We start from the raw sequence: 15,153 nt of genomic DNA on the forward strand, positions 1-15,153 counted from the left end.
TGGCACGGGTTGGAGAGACCATGAGAATAATGTGATACACAGAAAGTAAAATTTTCCATTTTGTTTGAAGCAACTAGAATAAAGTTACAGCATAATTAGCACAAGTTGAGATTGAGATTTCAGGTCAGAGGTCATCTTTTCTAAAGTCATCTTTCCTTGTTTAATAGAAGGAAATAATGGATAGACCATTCTTCACCTTTAAAGTGCTGTCTGCACAGTGATGGAAAGTCACTTTCTGCCTCCTCTGCTATATACTTTGTGTAGAGAGCAGAGTGAGAACTGACCATGCTGAAGAGGTATCACAATTTTGAATCTAGATTTTTTTTACAGAAGTTTCATTTACTGTATTAACCTAAAAAGCAGAGAAAATAATCTCTCTGATTTACTTGATGTAGAAAATGTCCAAAACAGGCTTTACTTCGCATTTCACACAAAAGATTTCTTTTGCCCTTTGCACAGAGGAGTAAGACTTCTTTCATGTTTCATGACTAAAATAAAATTTGAAACAAAAATGAAAGCAAGGACTGTGCTGTGAAGTAGAAATTTGTATTCTCATTTTCAGCTGCACTTTTAAGTACAAAATTAAACACCACATCCCTAAAGTTTCATATGCAGTCTATAAACTACCTGCCTCCTGATACACATAGTATAAACATCTGATTTGGAGCAAGGAAGGACTACCCCCAAAAACTTAACTGAGCAACAATGATTATTTTTTTCTGCATTCACTGATTAACAAGATCTCTACCTCACTGGATATCTGTATCTCACATAGAAAACAAACCATTTCTTTAATGAGTATGATCTTTGTGCAAGTGGTAGCTGGAAAGATACCATGAAATCACATCTTGGAGAAAGAGAATGACTGAATGGCTGTGTCACTGACTTGAGACACAGTGAATGCATTTTGACTAATTACCTGTGTTGATGATTGAGAATTCCTGGTATATTGTCAGCTTAACATGTCAAGTAATTGTGCCCATGCCTTGCTAGGTTAAGCACTGCAGAGGATACTAGTATTATGTTATGATACATTAACAGCAACTTAATAATGAATTTGGGAACTTACTCAACATAATAAGTGCCATAAATGGGATCATCAATTTTCTCCCAGCCATATGGAAGCTCTGAAAAACAAAGTTATTTCTTTCAGTAAATGCAGTACAAAACACCAAGATTTCTAATAATGAAATGGTGCGTTGTTGCTGGACGTTGAGAGAAATAACCTGATAATGAAATCAGACACAGTGACCAAAGCAAATGCCAAATCTTGAACACACCGTGGCACCCACAAGTAGCAGAAACTTAAAAACGGGCATCCAAACACAGATCTCAGTCTCTAGAAAAACACATTTAGTTAAACTACGTTATTGTTCCAACAGCTGCGCCAACCAACAACCATAGCACATCTTGCATGGCATCACCACCTGAGGAAGTGAAGGCATTCTGTTTCCCAAAGTAGGTGCACACAAAAATGTACTTTACTTTTTGGGCTTTTTTTCTTTGCTAGAAACCCTGAAAAAGTTGATCTAGAAGTAAAGAAAAGAGTTTTCCTCCTGTCATGTAAGTAATCACTTATATGTAAGTAGTATACCTAAATGTTCCTGAGAAGCTTGCACTATTTGTCTCACTGTGATGGCAGTTCCACAGCCACCAAAGGCATCCTGTTCCAAGGCGTAGTTCTATCTCAGACACATGGGACTACATGGTAGAAATATAAACCAAAATAAGATATTATAGCATCTACTGGCCATAAAACTAATTATGCCTTTCAGGAAAAGAAACCTCTATAACATTCCAGTACTAGCATTACAATGTTAAATACGTTATTTTAATGATCTCCAAAATAAATCTGTGTTCATGTACAAGCAGAATTGTCACATATCTATTCACATAGAGCCATTCATGGCCATTCATACTGTATTTTTTTTTTTTTGTAACAAAAAGCTCAACAATTTCCTAATGTTGATACTCATGTTTTCCTATTATTCTTACAAATATTGTTAGCTTTGCTCTCTCGTTAAAGAAGGGTGGTCAAGACCAGGTAACTCAGTACCATCTCCAGTTAGCTTTCGAATATCTCCAAGGGTGGAAATCCCACAACCACTCTGGGCAATTCCTCCAAGTGTTTGATTACCTACAGAATGTAGTTTTTTCTCATGTTTAAGCAGAATTTTCTGTATTTCAGTTTGCACCCTTTACCTCCTGTCCTATCATTGAGCACCACTGCAAAGAGCCTGGTTCTGTCTTGCATCCTTCCTTCAGGTGTTTATATAGATTGATGAGATTTTCTTGAACATTCATTTCTCCAGACCAAACAGTACCAACTCTGTCAGCCTGTCCTTATAATAGAGAGTTCCTAGTACCTTCACTGGACTTTGTCCTGTAAATGTCTCTTATACTGTGAAGCCCACATCTTGATCTTGATCCAGAACTCCATCTGTGTCTCACCAGTGCTGTGGAGAGGGGAAGGATCATTTCCCTTGCTCTGCTGACAGTGCTGTGCCAACTGCAGGTCAGGAGGCTGTTGGCTTGCTTTGTTACAAGGGCACATCAGTGGGTCATCATTAATTTCACTATATATATATATATATATATATATATATAAACAGGAGTTTGTGGGAACCATTGTTTAGGGTCAAACTTCTATAGATTTTACTGAAAATTATGATCGTCATCTCTTTCCAGACCTGCCCAGAACTTCAGTAAAACCTATAGGAGATTGACCCTACAATGGCTCCCACAAACTCCTGTATATCCTGAGGCAAGACTGTGGGATATTACACATAAATATGCAAAAAGAAAGCAGCTGATGCACAAATCCTACAGTGCCCCTACAGTAAATTTTATTCCCAATGCATGCATGATAAGTGAGGCTCCTTCTAATAATTTGCCATGGAAAAAATTATGCTTTTACATAACCCTATGACACAGAAGAGATAGAAAGTATTAGTTTAAATACAGCAAGTATCTTATTTTCATGTAACCTTGCAAGGTTTTCTTCACCTAATTAACTTCATGTTGGCTTAATTTCTGGCCATCAAAAATTTCAGTCCCTGAGAAAAAAGTAAAGCAGCCACTGGTAAAACCTGTACATACTTAAAAATGCCCATGAACATGCACAAACATCTGTGCACCACACACACAATGTGTGCACTGGAGCCTTTCCAAAAGTGTATTAGAAGATGGCAATTTTTCCAACTATAAAATTAAAAATAGAAAGTGTATATTTTGCCAAAATTTGCAAGTAGTCATCTTTCTGTAAATATATACACTTTCAAGTGCATAGATGCAGAGGAAATATTTTATTTTACATATTCATGAAAATCTGAAACAATTCAAAGTTTTACTGCTAGCCTATTGGCCTATTTTTTCCTGAAGTAATGATGCCTAACTGCATTTATGAACTGGCATAACTGGCAAAGGCAAACGACAAATTCCATTTTCTAGAGTAAAAGTCTGTAAAGATTTAATGAATTGGACATATTATGGAGAACTGACTTTTAAATGCATGGATTGAACCACTGATTATCTAACATCATAAAACAGTCATAGGTTCAGAAGAAAAGAAATAAAAAATTACCTTTGTGTAACATAATAGATACAAACTCCACCTACGGCTATGCTCTTATTTCATTTTTCCATTTGAGACACAGTCTGTAAGCTTTGTTTAATTAAAGTCCTGTGTTGACCAGTAATATGGAATTGCCAAGCACAAACCCCAAGCCTGCTGCTCCCCCCTCAAAGTCTGGCGGAGAAGGTTAGTGGAGTGTAGTTTACTACAAAGCTTCAGTTAGAAGAATCTTCTGCTACATTTGCTTTTAGAAGCAATGTGATTATTTTTCATTACATTAAACAGTGGCATCTATTCCATTTTTTCGCTATTGAAATGAAAAATTGCAGGACAGAAATACTTTAGTGCTTCATGAAATAGGAAACCAAGCATTTGCCAGACTAGGGGTGAGGTTATTACAGTTTCTCATTTTTTTATTTCACTGTGCCCAGAGAGGATCATTAGGGATGAGAATCAGCAGTAAACATTTATAAAAACAGAAGTGTTGTAAAACACTTGTAAAGAAGATTGCTATTGGCCACTATTATTTGAATTGGGAAGGGAGCTGCAAATTCTAGCACTCTCTGATATTAATTTGAAAGCACTAGCATGGTAGTTCATGGATAATTTCTGCAACCAATGTTTTTGTGGTTACTATGCTATACGTGATGTCTTCCGTTTCATAAGCTCAACACTTCTATAATTCATGTCTTTCCATTAAATTACTCTATATAGAAAGGAAAAAAATACATATTTTCTTTATTCTGAGTTTTCAGTATCTGAGACTGCATTCCCACAGAACTCCTTCTGTAGCCCAGTAAAAGCTCAGTTCAGGAACATTTGTAAAATCACCATTTAAAAATCAGTAGTTGTGCAGCATTTAGCAATGCTGATACTGTGAGTAGATGGAAAGGTGCCAGATAACCTGTGCAGTATGTATATGTGCTCCAGTTTTCACATTTCATACTTGACTCCTTACCAGAGAAGCAGCACAGAGCTAACACTGCAGCCATCCAGAAGCAAAGGAAAGATCAAAAGGCACAGCTGATACTCAGACACTTTTCTCAGTAGGCATCTGGGTAGGTTTTAAATGCAGAAGGAGCTGCATTTCTAAAAGTTAAATGCCAAATGATAATAAAGGGCCTTGTACATTTGAAATAAAAAAGGAAAGGAGAGGAAGGGAAGGGAAGGGAAGGGAAGGGAAGGGAAGGGAAGGGAAGGGAAGGGAAGGGAAGGGAAGGGAAGGGAAGGGAAGGGAAGGGAAGGGAAGGGAAGGGAAGGGAAGGGAAGGGAAGGGAAGGGAAGGGAAGGGAAGGGAAGGGAAGGGAAGGGGTGCCTTTTGAATCTCAGAATGCCAAGATGAAAAACCATGATGTCAAATGTGAAGCCTATGGAGTAGATAAAAATCTCTCAAGGTTTCAGGACAACAGCCAGTATTGTGTCACCACGCTACTGATAGGCTGGAAAGAGAGACTAGAGCATATTTTTTGGATCAGCTGCAATCAAAATATTTGTATAGTACAAAATATTACAGTATGAGTGCAAAAAGGAAAATATAATGCCTGCTGTTATTGAAGATCTTTCCAGTAAGGATGCAGAAGCTGTGGAACTCAGCATGAGTTTGATTCACCTGCCTTGTTAAAACACAAGCAAAGGTCAGCAATCCTTTTCTATGTACAAGAGTTTTCAGACATTTATTGTACCTTTCCACTCAACAGCCTGTGTTTGTTTTATCTCCTCTTTTCTTTCTCCCTGTTTCAAATTCAGTTTTCCTTTTTCAGGTCAGTTACCTACTACAGAAGGTACCCAATGAGCTGGGATAAAGTGACAAAATACTGTGCAGATCTGCAGCCCAATGAAGCTGCACATTGTTCCAGTTCCTTTAAGAAATGTAATCATTAGAAGTATTTAGATGCAAGTCTAAACCACTGGTCCTCACTACATAAATTACACAGATTACCAAGGCTGTCGGGTGCTGTGAGGCTCCCTCAGGAACAGGGAGCTGGAGATGTCTGGTTTGAAGGCTCTTGTTAGTGTGTGTCATGTCACCCAGTTGATACATGAAACAGATATAGTAGTAGCACTATTGCTTCTAAAACATTCTCTTACATGTTGCCATAAGCAGAGAGGATAACATCACTCACTGCAAGTATTTAACCCACTCTCCACACATCATCTGCTAGGTCACCTTTCTGCATAAAATGTGGGAGCTCGAAGAACCAACAAAAAACCCAACAGGTATATGCTATGGTAAAATCCTTTATACTGCCTCAGTATATCAGTGGTTCCTCCACTTAGCCACATTTCTCATGTCATGGCCTAAGACAGAAAATACAATTACTAACATGGGCTAATACCAGTGAAGAAATCAGAAGCTGGAGAAAAAAATATATTAAAAAATCAGAAGCTGAATTTTTCATTTTCTCAATGAAAATAACAAAGGCAGGATGGACAATGCTACATCCACAGAAAAAAAAAAAAAATCCCAGAAGACTTAAAAAGCTTAGGGAATGTACCAACTCCATGTGAAGCCATAGAATCATAGAATTGTATAGGGTAGAAAAGATCCATTTTCAGTGGATCTAAGCCCAATTTCAATTAAACTCATGTTCTCCAACTGCCATTCTTATAGCAGCAAATTTCACAAAGTCAGGACTGTTTATGTTCTGTCTGTAATCACAAACCATTCATGTGTAATTTATTCTCATGAATAAAATGACATTCTGCATAATTTCTTCTTGTGCAATGGAAACAAGTGTCTAAGTAACATTCACATCTGATAAATGAATCTTCTTCCTTCTGTGCAGCCTATTGTGACATGCAATATCCTTAATTGTGCAGAACATAATTACTAAATATTACTATCAAGTCAATAATATTTTCTCCCAGTATTGTTACCAAGTGAAATATCTCCAACAGTAGGAATATATTTCACATAGATGTACTTGATTCCTCTGACATGCAGAGCAGTAATCAACATTTGCATTAAGACAGTGAAAAAGCACCCACTGAATAGCTGAGGTTTAACTACCTAAAAAAGAGTCCAGAAAGGGCGTGTTACCTTTTGAATAACAATAAAAAATAATAATTAAAAAAGCAATTAAAAGGAAATTAGAGGGAAAAAAACACCTTATATATTGAAAACTCAATTAGGTTATTGTAGGCACTCCCTGAAACGGTTTCCTTAATAAAGACTAAATAAAGAACTCCATTCTCAATAGTTTACAATAGTTGAAGAAGGTCTGAGTACTCTCCATGGGCCTTTTAAAGAGAAAGCTTAAGAGTTTCTCTTAAAAGATTCTAAACAAACTACATTTTTTTAACGTGTTTTTAGAAATAATAGATTGAAGGAAGGCAGAAATACTAATTGAAAACCATTTATTATTAAAGGTTGTTTTGTTTTGTTTTAATTAAAGGATATTACCATTTAGTCTTGTTCTTTGTCTTTATCCCTGTGTTAGTTGTCCTGGTATGTGGTTTATATTATAGAATGTTTGGGGAGAAAGAAGCTTCAACTAGCTCCTTCTTGGTCTCACAATTTCTGCTAAAGTGACTTGTGTTTTGATGGGGAAATACAGACCACTGAACACTGAGAAATCTCAACTTTAGCTACAAGTTATTGCCCAGAAGACTAGATATAAATGCATCCAGTTTACATGGAAAAATTATAATGTTCCTTACCTTCCAAAAATAGTTTGTAATAACTTTCTGAATTCTGTGTTAGTTGCACGCTATCTCATTTTTAATACAACAAAGGGTACATCCTAATGTAACCACTGAAACCCTTGACCTTTAAACTAGCTAATGCAAGCACTTCTAGGACTGAAGTCCTTTCAAGGACAAATCTCAGTGCAGAATGTGAACCTCATAGAGAAGCTCAGCCCATGCCCCAGCACGAGGTTACTCCCAGGCATGCTGAGAAGCTACAACAGCATTGCTGGATGGTTTGAAATTCAGACCTGCACATAAAAAAGACTGTCACAGGCACACTTGTTTTACCAGCAAAAAAAGGAGCCCCAACTACATCAACTGTGTGCTGCATTATCAATTTGTATTCCTGAAGTTCAGCAGATTTGCTGCATGCCACGTACAGCTCCAAAGTGGAACATTCTGCCTTTGAAACTGATTTTATTAACACAGCTTTTTTAATGCTATATTCTTTAGCCTTTGAAGAAAACAGACTGAAAAGAAACATTCTTTTTGATCTTTTGGATGTTCAAATCCTTCAGTGCTTGTACCTCATTACTGACTGTATCAACTCAGCCTTGTTACAAACCAGTGTTTTCTACCTAACAACTGCCTGATCTCATGAAGTTAGGCTTTTCTTCTTCTGTTTGCTTTCAGACTCTTCATTTATTAATATTATTTCCTTCTCTGTTAAAAGTTTAACAGCATACCCCATGAATTAATGGAGTTACTGACTTTACTGTTATTATATAACCTAAAACCTGCAGTTTGGCTACTGACCTAAAAAGCCCCATAAAAGTATGTAGCTACTAATAGCACAAGCTAGACCTCATGGGAGGCAGCTGGGTATTCTGTCACTAGCATCTCAAATTCATATATATAACTTTAATATTCTTTAGCTACCCTTCACCTCTTAACCTTTGGTACAGCAAAGAAAAACCCCCTATTCTTCTGTAACAAAACCAAAAGACACATTTTAATGCTATTTTTAGTGCCAAACGTTGCTAAAGGGGAAACATGATTACCCTAAGCTTCTCCTCACAGAGTGAGTGCTCCTGCACTGAACCATCTTGGTGGCCCTCTGCAGAACTGAAGGACTCAGTTCAGGACACCGAGCTGCTTTTGACTTTGTTGCCTCCTTCAGATAAAGTGAACTTTGCAGGTGACCCCAGGGGGAATGGTCAGCTGGGTCAGCCAGGCTGCCATTGAGAGTCCTAGCCAGACTGGATGAATGTGACAACCAAAACTGTGAAATTCAAGAAGAATAAATGTAACTGGTCAGGAAGAAAAACTTTCAAAAGAACAGGTTAATTGGCCATCCATCCATCCATCCATCGCACAGAAAAGATCTCACTTCTGCACAGAAGACAACCCTTTTTTTAGATCTGCCCTTACTGTCTTTCCCCGTCAAACAGATTATTTTACCTTTTTTTCTGACTGATTTTTAAAATAACAACACTAAAGTTTGATTAAAACTTCAATCAGCATTAGAAAACATTTGTTTCATTACTCCATTTGTCTCACTGGGCCTTGAGAGTCTCAAGCTAATTTTTCAAAATAAAGCACAGAGCATAACACTTTCTGTTTTTTGTTTGGTTTTGTTTGTTTGTTTTCTGCCTTGTTATTATACCAAACAGCAATTACTTGATTTTATGTGACAAGCCAGTGAGGCAAATGGATAGACACATTATAAAAAGAGATGGGAAAATGTAGCATGTGTAGTGACAATGAAAGAAAAACAGCAAAGAACTACTTTGTATGTATACAATGAAATTATTATCTGTGGGTGGTCCACAAAGAAAAAGCTATCCTGCCCAGACTGTAAAATTGCATAGGGACAATACTCATTTGTGATGAGCTGCAATTGTCTAAGAAGCAACAGATAGAGGTCTTGGATGGAAATCTCAGAGCAAATTAAATCAACCAGTGCTCTGATTAAGTGAAAGACATCTTACATTTCCATAATTTATTTACAAGTGGCCAATGAAGTTGCATGCAATCAAATAGTAGAATCCTCCTCAAGGCAGTTCCTACATGATTTGTTTCTATGACTACCATGATTTTTAATAGTATGTTTTCAAAGTTCTGAACAGAAGCTGGATATATGCACCTCAGATACAGAAGTTGTTTAAATAGTATTTGATGAAATAGATTAATCAATACAATTGATGAGGGAGATTACATTGCATCATGGAAAATTCAGGTTAACACTGCAGCTCCTGATGCACCAATTGTTGACTTACACTAGTGAAAATAGATTAGAATCTGGTTTTGCCTCCTCAGCGTGTGGCATTATTGACTTGTCTAGGGTGAGAACTTTAAAAGTATCATATTTTATTACTTTATGCCTTGTTGCACAATAGATAAAAATCTGCTTTGGTTGTATGCAACTGTTCTGAAACTTCTTGTCATAACTTATTCATCATTATGCATTAGTTTTATTTATGAGTACACTCAAATTGAGTCACTCCATACTTTAAATATTATGTTAAAAATCCCTTGGCATTTGAATGATATGGAAATATGTATGAATTCAGAAGCTTATTTTTGTGTATTTGAATTGTAATGCCACCTGCCAAAACTCTTTCTCAGTATGGTTCTGTTAAGAGTATCAGAAAGGATCTGTGAATGAGAAACAGGCCCTTCATTAATCAATCAGTCATATTTTGTTCCCATTTGTAGGGGCATTTTACAAATCTATTGTCCAACTAGTACACTGATTTGTGACAATGACAACAAAATCTGGTGTCTAAGTCACTTTTACTTCAAGGGTTTTAACTGAAGTAAGTTAAAAACAAGGCAGTTAAGATCTCTTCATATTTTATTCATGTTTCAGAGCTCAATAATGTTGGCATGTAACCTGTTGTAAGAAGAAAAAAAAAAGTACTATTTTCATGTTCTTAGTTGTTATTTTTTATTTTTATGCTCTGCAATGCCATGAGTAAGTGTGGCAACACACATTTTTTCCACTCCCTTTTCCCCTCTTCTCATTATTCTTGGTATAAAATCTTCTAAGGGTGAACAAAATAGTAACCCAAGCACTAGAGAAAGCACTAAGAGGGAACTGTGTTTGAGGAATATGATGGAGATTGGACAGATGATGAAGAACAAGGAGTAGATTGTGGTTCTTCATGTCTTGTTTATAGTTGATCATCTCCAACACCCTTCAGCTTCTCTTCCCAAGGACAAGACCCTACTGCTACTCCCAAGAAACCCCAAATCTCCTTCAAAAACAAGCTGCAGTTGGGTGCTAATTCTCCCTAAACCTTGTAGTTTTTTTACCAAATTATAATGTTCATACCTCTGCCTCCTTCTTGAGACTCCTTCCTTCTAGCCCCACCTGGTGATGCAGCCCCTCTGAATTCTGCTCATTCACTGATGTCTCTAAACCTGAGTCTTTCCCATTCTCAGAGTTTCTGAGAGGAATAAGAGTATAACGATGATAAAAACCACTGCTGCCTCAGAAAAATCATATCTACAACAGATAACAGAAGAGAGTGCCTGCTCATTTTTTTTATTCATGCTCTGCTCATTTTTTTTATTCATGCTCAGCAGGAGCGTATTTGTATAAGTCAGGGGACTGGCAGGTTACTCAGTCATATGGATCCCTTCATCGTAAGCTTCAACCCCAAGAAATGTGGAATATGATTTTTACAATACTGCTAAATGTAATATTGAATCAATAACTGATCTAACTGAGTTTTTCCAACAGAACCTAACTGCTTCCTCAGTTTATGCCTTGGCTTTGTACCATCTGGTACAGTTTTTATTCCTATATAAATATTATATTAACTAAATAAATTAAATTAATTGCTTTTAATTGTGTTTATGTTTGTACTGACTAGGTGAAGGTAGGTCTCCAAATTGAAGCTGTACTAACCCAGCTGCATAACAAATTTGCAGTTTCAACTCTTCTTTTTCTGCTAGTTTTTAAATTTCTGTTCTTTGCTCTTCTCCAGGCTGTTCAGCTCCTTAGATATCAAGGCCACTACAAGCTCTTGCAAAAAAAAAATAAATTGAGAAGATTGAGTGCTTAGGATGGGTCACCTGAACATCAATGCTCTCTGTTCAGCAGGCTCAGTAAGAAGGTTATGCTTGCATGACCTTACTGACTAGATGCTCAGTGACTTAAAAAAATAAATGTATGAGGGCCTAAAAGAACATATAAAAAAATACTGCTCAACTAAAGCTGTTCCTAAATCAGTAGAAAGAAGTCTGAGGATATCAGACAAATAAACTACAGAAATTGCAAGCAGGAGAACTGGTGAAATTAGGCTATGGCAACATGTTTTTTGGGATTTATTTTGTTGTCAGTGTCTGTAACTAAGCATTGCTACAGCATAGCCAGGGAAGAGCAAATAAGCACAGAACAGAACAACTTCTAGTGGATGGTTATATTTCTTTTCATTCGTTTTCAGTCTTCATAAAACTTAATAAACTCTACTGGCCATCTGCAGGCAGAACTCAGAGGATGAGAATTTTATTGGGACTTCTTTCCTGAACAGGCATAGAGACTGTAATTATCTCACAGTCAAACAGAACTGAAAGGGACTTGATTTTAAGTCTCTCTTGACAGGCCCTACTGATGTTGTAACTGTAATGCTTGATATGTACTTCTATAAAATGTGACGCTGGGATTATAAACCATAACTTTCAGATGGAGCAGAATGGCACAATAGTTTGCTACTGATGATATATTCTCTGTGTGCACTAATCAATTGCTAGCTATGTTTTTCCTTGGTGAACTTTAATAATTTTGATGAAAACGTTGCAAGCCTACAGAATTTGTGTGCTCAGTTCCTAAATTTGCCTTTTGTGCTGAGCTTCAGAGAGGATTTGTGGATTTAGTGCAGCATCGATTTTCCTCTTTGATATGTAATTAGGTGCTTGCACTTCACAGGGTTGGTTCACATCTGGTTGATTGGTCTGTTCTCACAGAAAAAGCTTATTTCTGTATCATAAGGAAAAATAAACCTCTAATATTTTATAGAAAGTCTTACAAATGTAGGGAACTGAATGCTACATGAATTTTAGGTGCATATTTTTCTATGCTCCACTGCCATGTTTGTAAAGCAGCTGGCTCTGAGCACTTGCAACACCTGTGGCAGAGACAACCCCTGCCAGCCTTTTAGTGCACCGTGAAATGATAAAAATGTATTAGTTTTCCACTTTGCAGTTGCAGCCCTAATGACAGAATGCAGCTGGTGCTGTAGGAAAATCCAGGGTCTTTCACAGTGAAGGAATTTAAGAGGAAGAAGTACAGATTTTCAACTGTCTTTTTTTTTTGCCTAATCTCCCTTTTGTTTCTTCTACCATTTTAAAAAGAGTAGATGATAAGAAAGGGCAAAGGGAACAGAAGAGTACAAAATATGGGTAAAAATGAGTGAGCAAAAGTGTCAGTGTGACAGTGAGGAAGATTCATTACTAGGACTGGCACAATGGCTGGGCAAGTCTTGCTTGGACTGGCCCTGAAATTGCTCATTTCCCTCTATGTCTTCTTTCATCCTTTATTTGTCAATCTCTTCTCTTTTGTGAGATTATAAGTGAGAATAAGTGAGAATATTTGTGTTTATAGTTATTAGCTTGGATATCTGTACCAAGTCTAAAGAATAATGGGGATTGTATAATACAGTTTTGAGATCAAGAGCTGGCTGCTTATTTAAAACACAAAAAAAACCCCCCTGCAATATGAACATGTAACTCACACGTGAGTGCTTAGCATGACAAAGAATTTATAAAATTAAAACTCAGTTTCATTTAGTTATCAATCTAATCTTCCCCTTGCAATTTGCATTTCCTTGTCTTTTAATAAAAGTAATGAATGCTACTTGGATAGAACACAACTGTAAACAGGATAAGTATGGGCTGCATCAGGTCTGGCAATTTTATATTGTGCCTAAGCTCACAATGCTTAATTACTATTTGCTCAGATTGCCAATATCCTGAGCTCTTATGGTAAGTATGGCAACATCTGTTTACCTCAAAAAAAAAAAAAAAAAAAAAAAAAAAAGAGAGAAAAAAAAAAAAAAGGAAAAAAAAACCTCATGAGGAACTTCAGATCTACATTTGTCAAGGTCATCCTCATGCTCCTTCAGAACAGGGCTGCTAAAAGCAATTGGTGTCAGTATCTCTGACCTAAACTACCCCACTGTCCTATTAGCAGGTCAGACTTCTGTCTTTCAGATGTTACCAAGGCTCTGAAACAATTTACTAAAGTGAACCAAGACACCACCTGCTCATTGCAGTCATTCACCAGCATCCTCTTCCACATTAAGTTACAAAAAGTGGAAAAAAATACTGAAATAGCCAATGAAAGCAGTGAAGAATATTGAACTAGTATCAAAGTTCCAGTCATCTTGAACAATTCCTCATCAATTTTCAGTCTTACCTGCTCACACACAAAAAAATCTCTAGTGTAGAGGTTATTTTGATATAAAAATGACAGAAAACAGCATCATCTTTGCTGTAGCAAAGGTAATTCACTGCAACCAGACAACAATTAACACCATTTCACATCTCCAACTATGGAGAGCTTATATTTAATGGGACTTAGATTCAGTCCTGCTCATGTTTCTGCTCTGTTCTCTTTAACTATTATTCTTATGAAAGTTTTGCCATTTCCTTTTGGGATCTTTCTTTTAGCCACTATTAGCAAGGTGATTATTTATATTTGTTTCAGCAGGACACATTAAAAATATCATTTGAAAGACTGGAAATTTTGCTATGGCTACATTAATGGCTGTGCTATTCTGCGTAAGAGGAGAAGCTCAATAAAAAGCTCAAATTGTAATGCAGAGTATGCAACTTTGGTACAGATACTGTTGGTTTTCTTGCAAGTGAGCATTACACCAATAAGCTAAAGATTTTCTTTCGTGCCTCTATGCAAACCTGAGATAATATGGGTAATTCTACAGCAATGAAAGAGAAGCAGTTTTTAGCAGGGTGGAAGGAGCGAGGGAATACAGACACACCTCACATGAAGTTGTCACAGCAGAAACACTTCAGCACATGGACACGGGAATTTCTGTCTCCACTTGCCATAGGCTCCTGTCCCACTGTGGCCTTTACACCCCAGGCTGCCCAGCCCCACTGAGACTCAGCTCTGCACAGGCAGCACAGTTTGCTTCTCTCCCCAAAACCTGCACCAGTTTCTCTCCTTCAGGGCAAGCAGCCGAGTCTAACACATGCTAATTGTCCATTATCCCCTGTCTTAGAAAACAAGAACTCTTGATAGAGGGGCTTTTCTATCTTATTTTAGCTAATCTAATGGTCAAAAGGAGTAAAATCCTAAACAAGAACTGTTCCTATTGCCTCATAAGTAGGCTTGCCCACTTATCTTTTTAATTTTTGGTAAATGGATCAACAGTTCTGTTATTAAGGACAAATAAAGACTGCGACAGTAAAAGGAAAAAATATAATAAAAAGTAAAATCAAGGACATCAGCACTCAATCTTGAGAGAATAAATTATTGGATTAAAAAAAGGGAAAATTAATTGAATTACTGCAATATGAATGGTCTTGAGATACCATATATGAATACAAAATTCAATTTTTAATCTATCTAAAAGTGCATATCATCAGTCTTTGATTTAGACTCATGTCTAATGCAAATCTTATTAAGTAGAAGAAAGCGTTTGGAAGAATGAAAGAGAGAAGAGTAAAATGTATAACATTCTCCCTTCTGCCCCCAAAGAAGACCTTGATCTATGAAGGACAGCACACAAAGGCTCTTCATATTTTCCTGAAATCAATTTTTACCTCTGGGTTTTTTTCTGTGTTATTTTTTCAATGGATATTTATGATAACCTTTGAGTTATCTAGGTACCAGCAAATGTGAATCTCTGCTGAAAGTTCTACTTTTAGCATTTCACATTGACTTTCAAAAAGCTATCAGCTAACCAAATGAACAACAG

The 15,153-nt window shown here is 36.8% G+C and overlaps 1 protein-coding gene across 8 annotated transcripts in view; it reads right to left on the minus strand.

The window, feature by feature from the left end:
- Positions 1 to 15,153, minus strand: part of MAGI2 (membrane associated guanylate kinase, WW and PDZ domain containing 2) — a 694,924-nt gene that overhangs the window by 148,137 nt on the left and 531,634 nt on the right. For all 8 annotated transcript variants that reach the window (XM_071734034.1, XM_071734029.1, XM_071734032.1 and 5 more), the window contains exon 7: positions 1,070 to 1,127. In XM_071734034.1, the coding sequence (XP_071590135.1) occupies positions 1,070 to 1,127 (58 nt within the window). The remainder of the gene's footprint in view (positions 1 to 1,069; positions 1,128 to 15,153) is intronic.

Source organism: Heliangelus exortis, chromosome 1, assembly GCF_036169615.1.
Source record: "Heliangelus exortis chromosome 1, bHelExo1.hap1, whole genome shotgun sequence".
In the NCBI taxonomy this organism is placed as follows: domain Eukaryota; kingdom Metazoa; phylum Chordata; class Aves; order Apodiformes; family Trochilidae; genus Heliangelus; species Heliangelus exortis.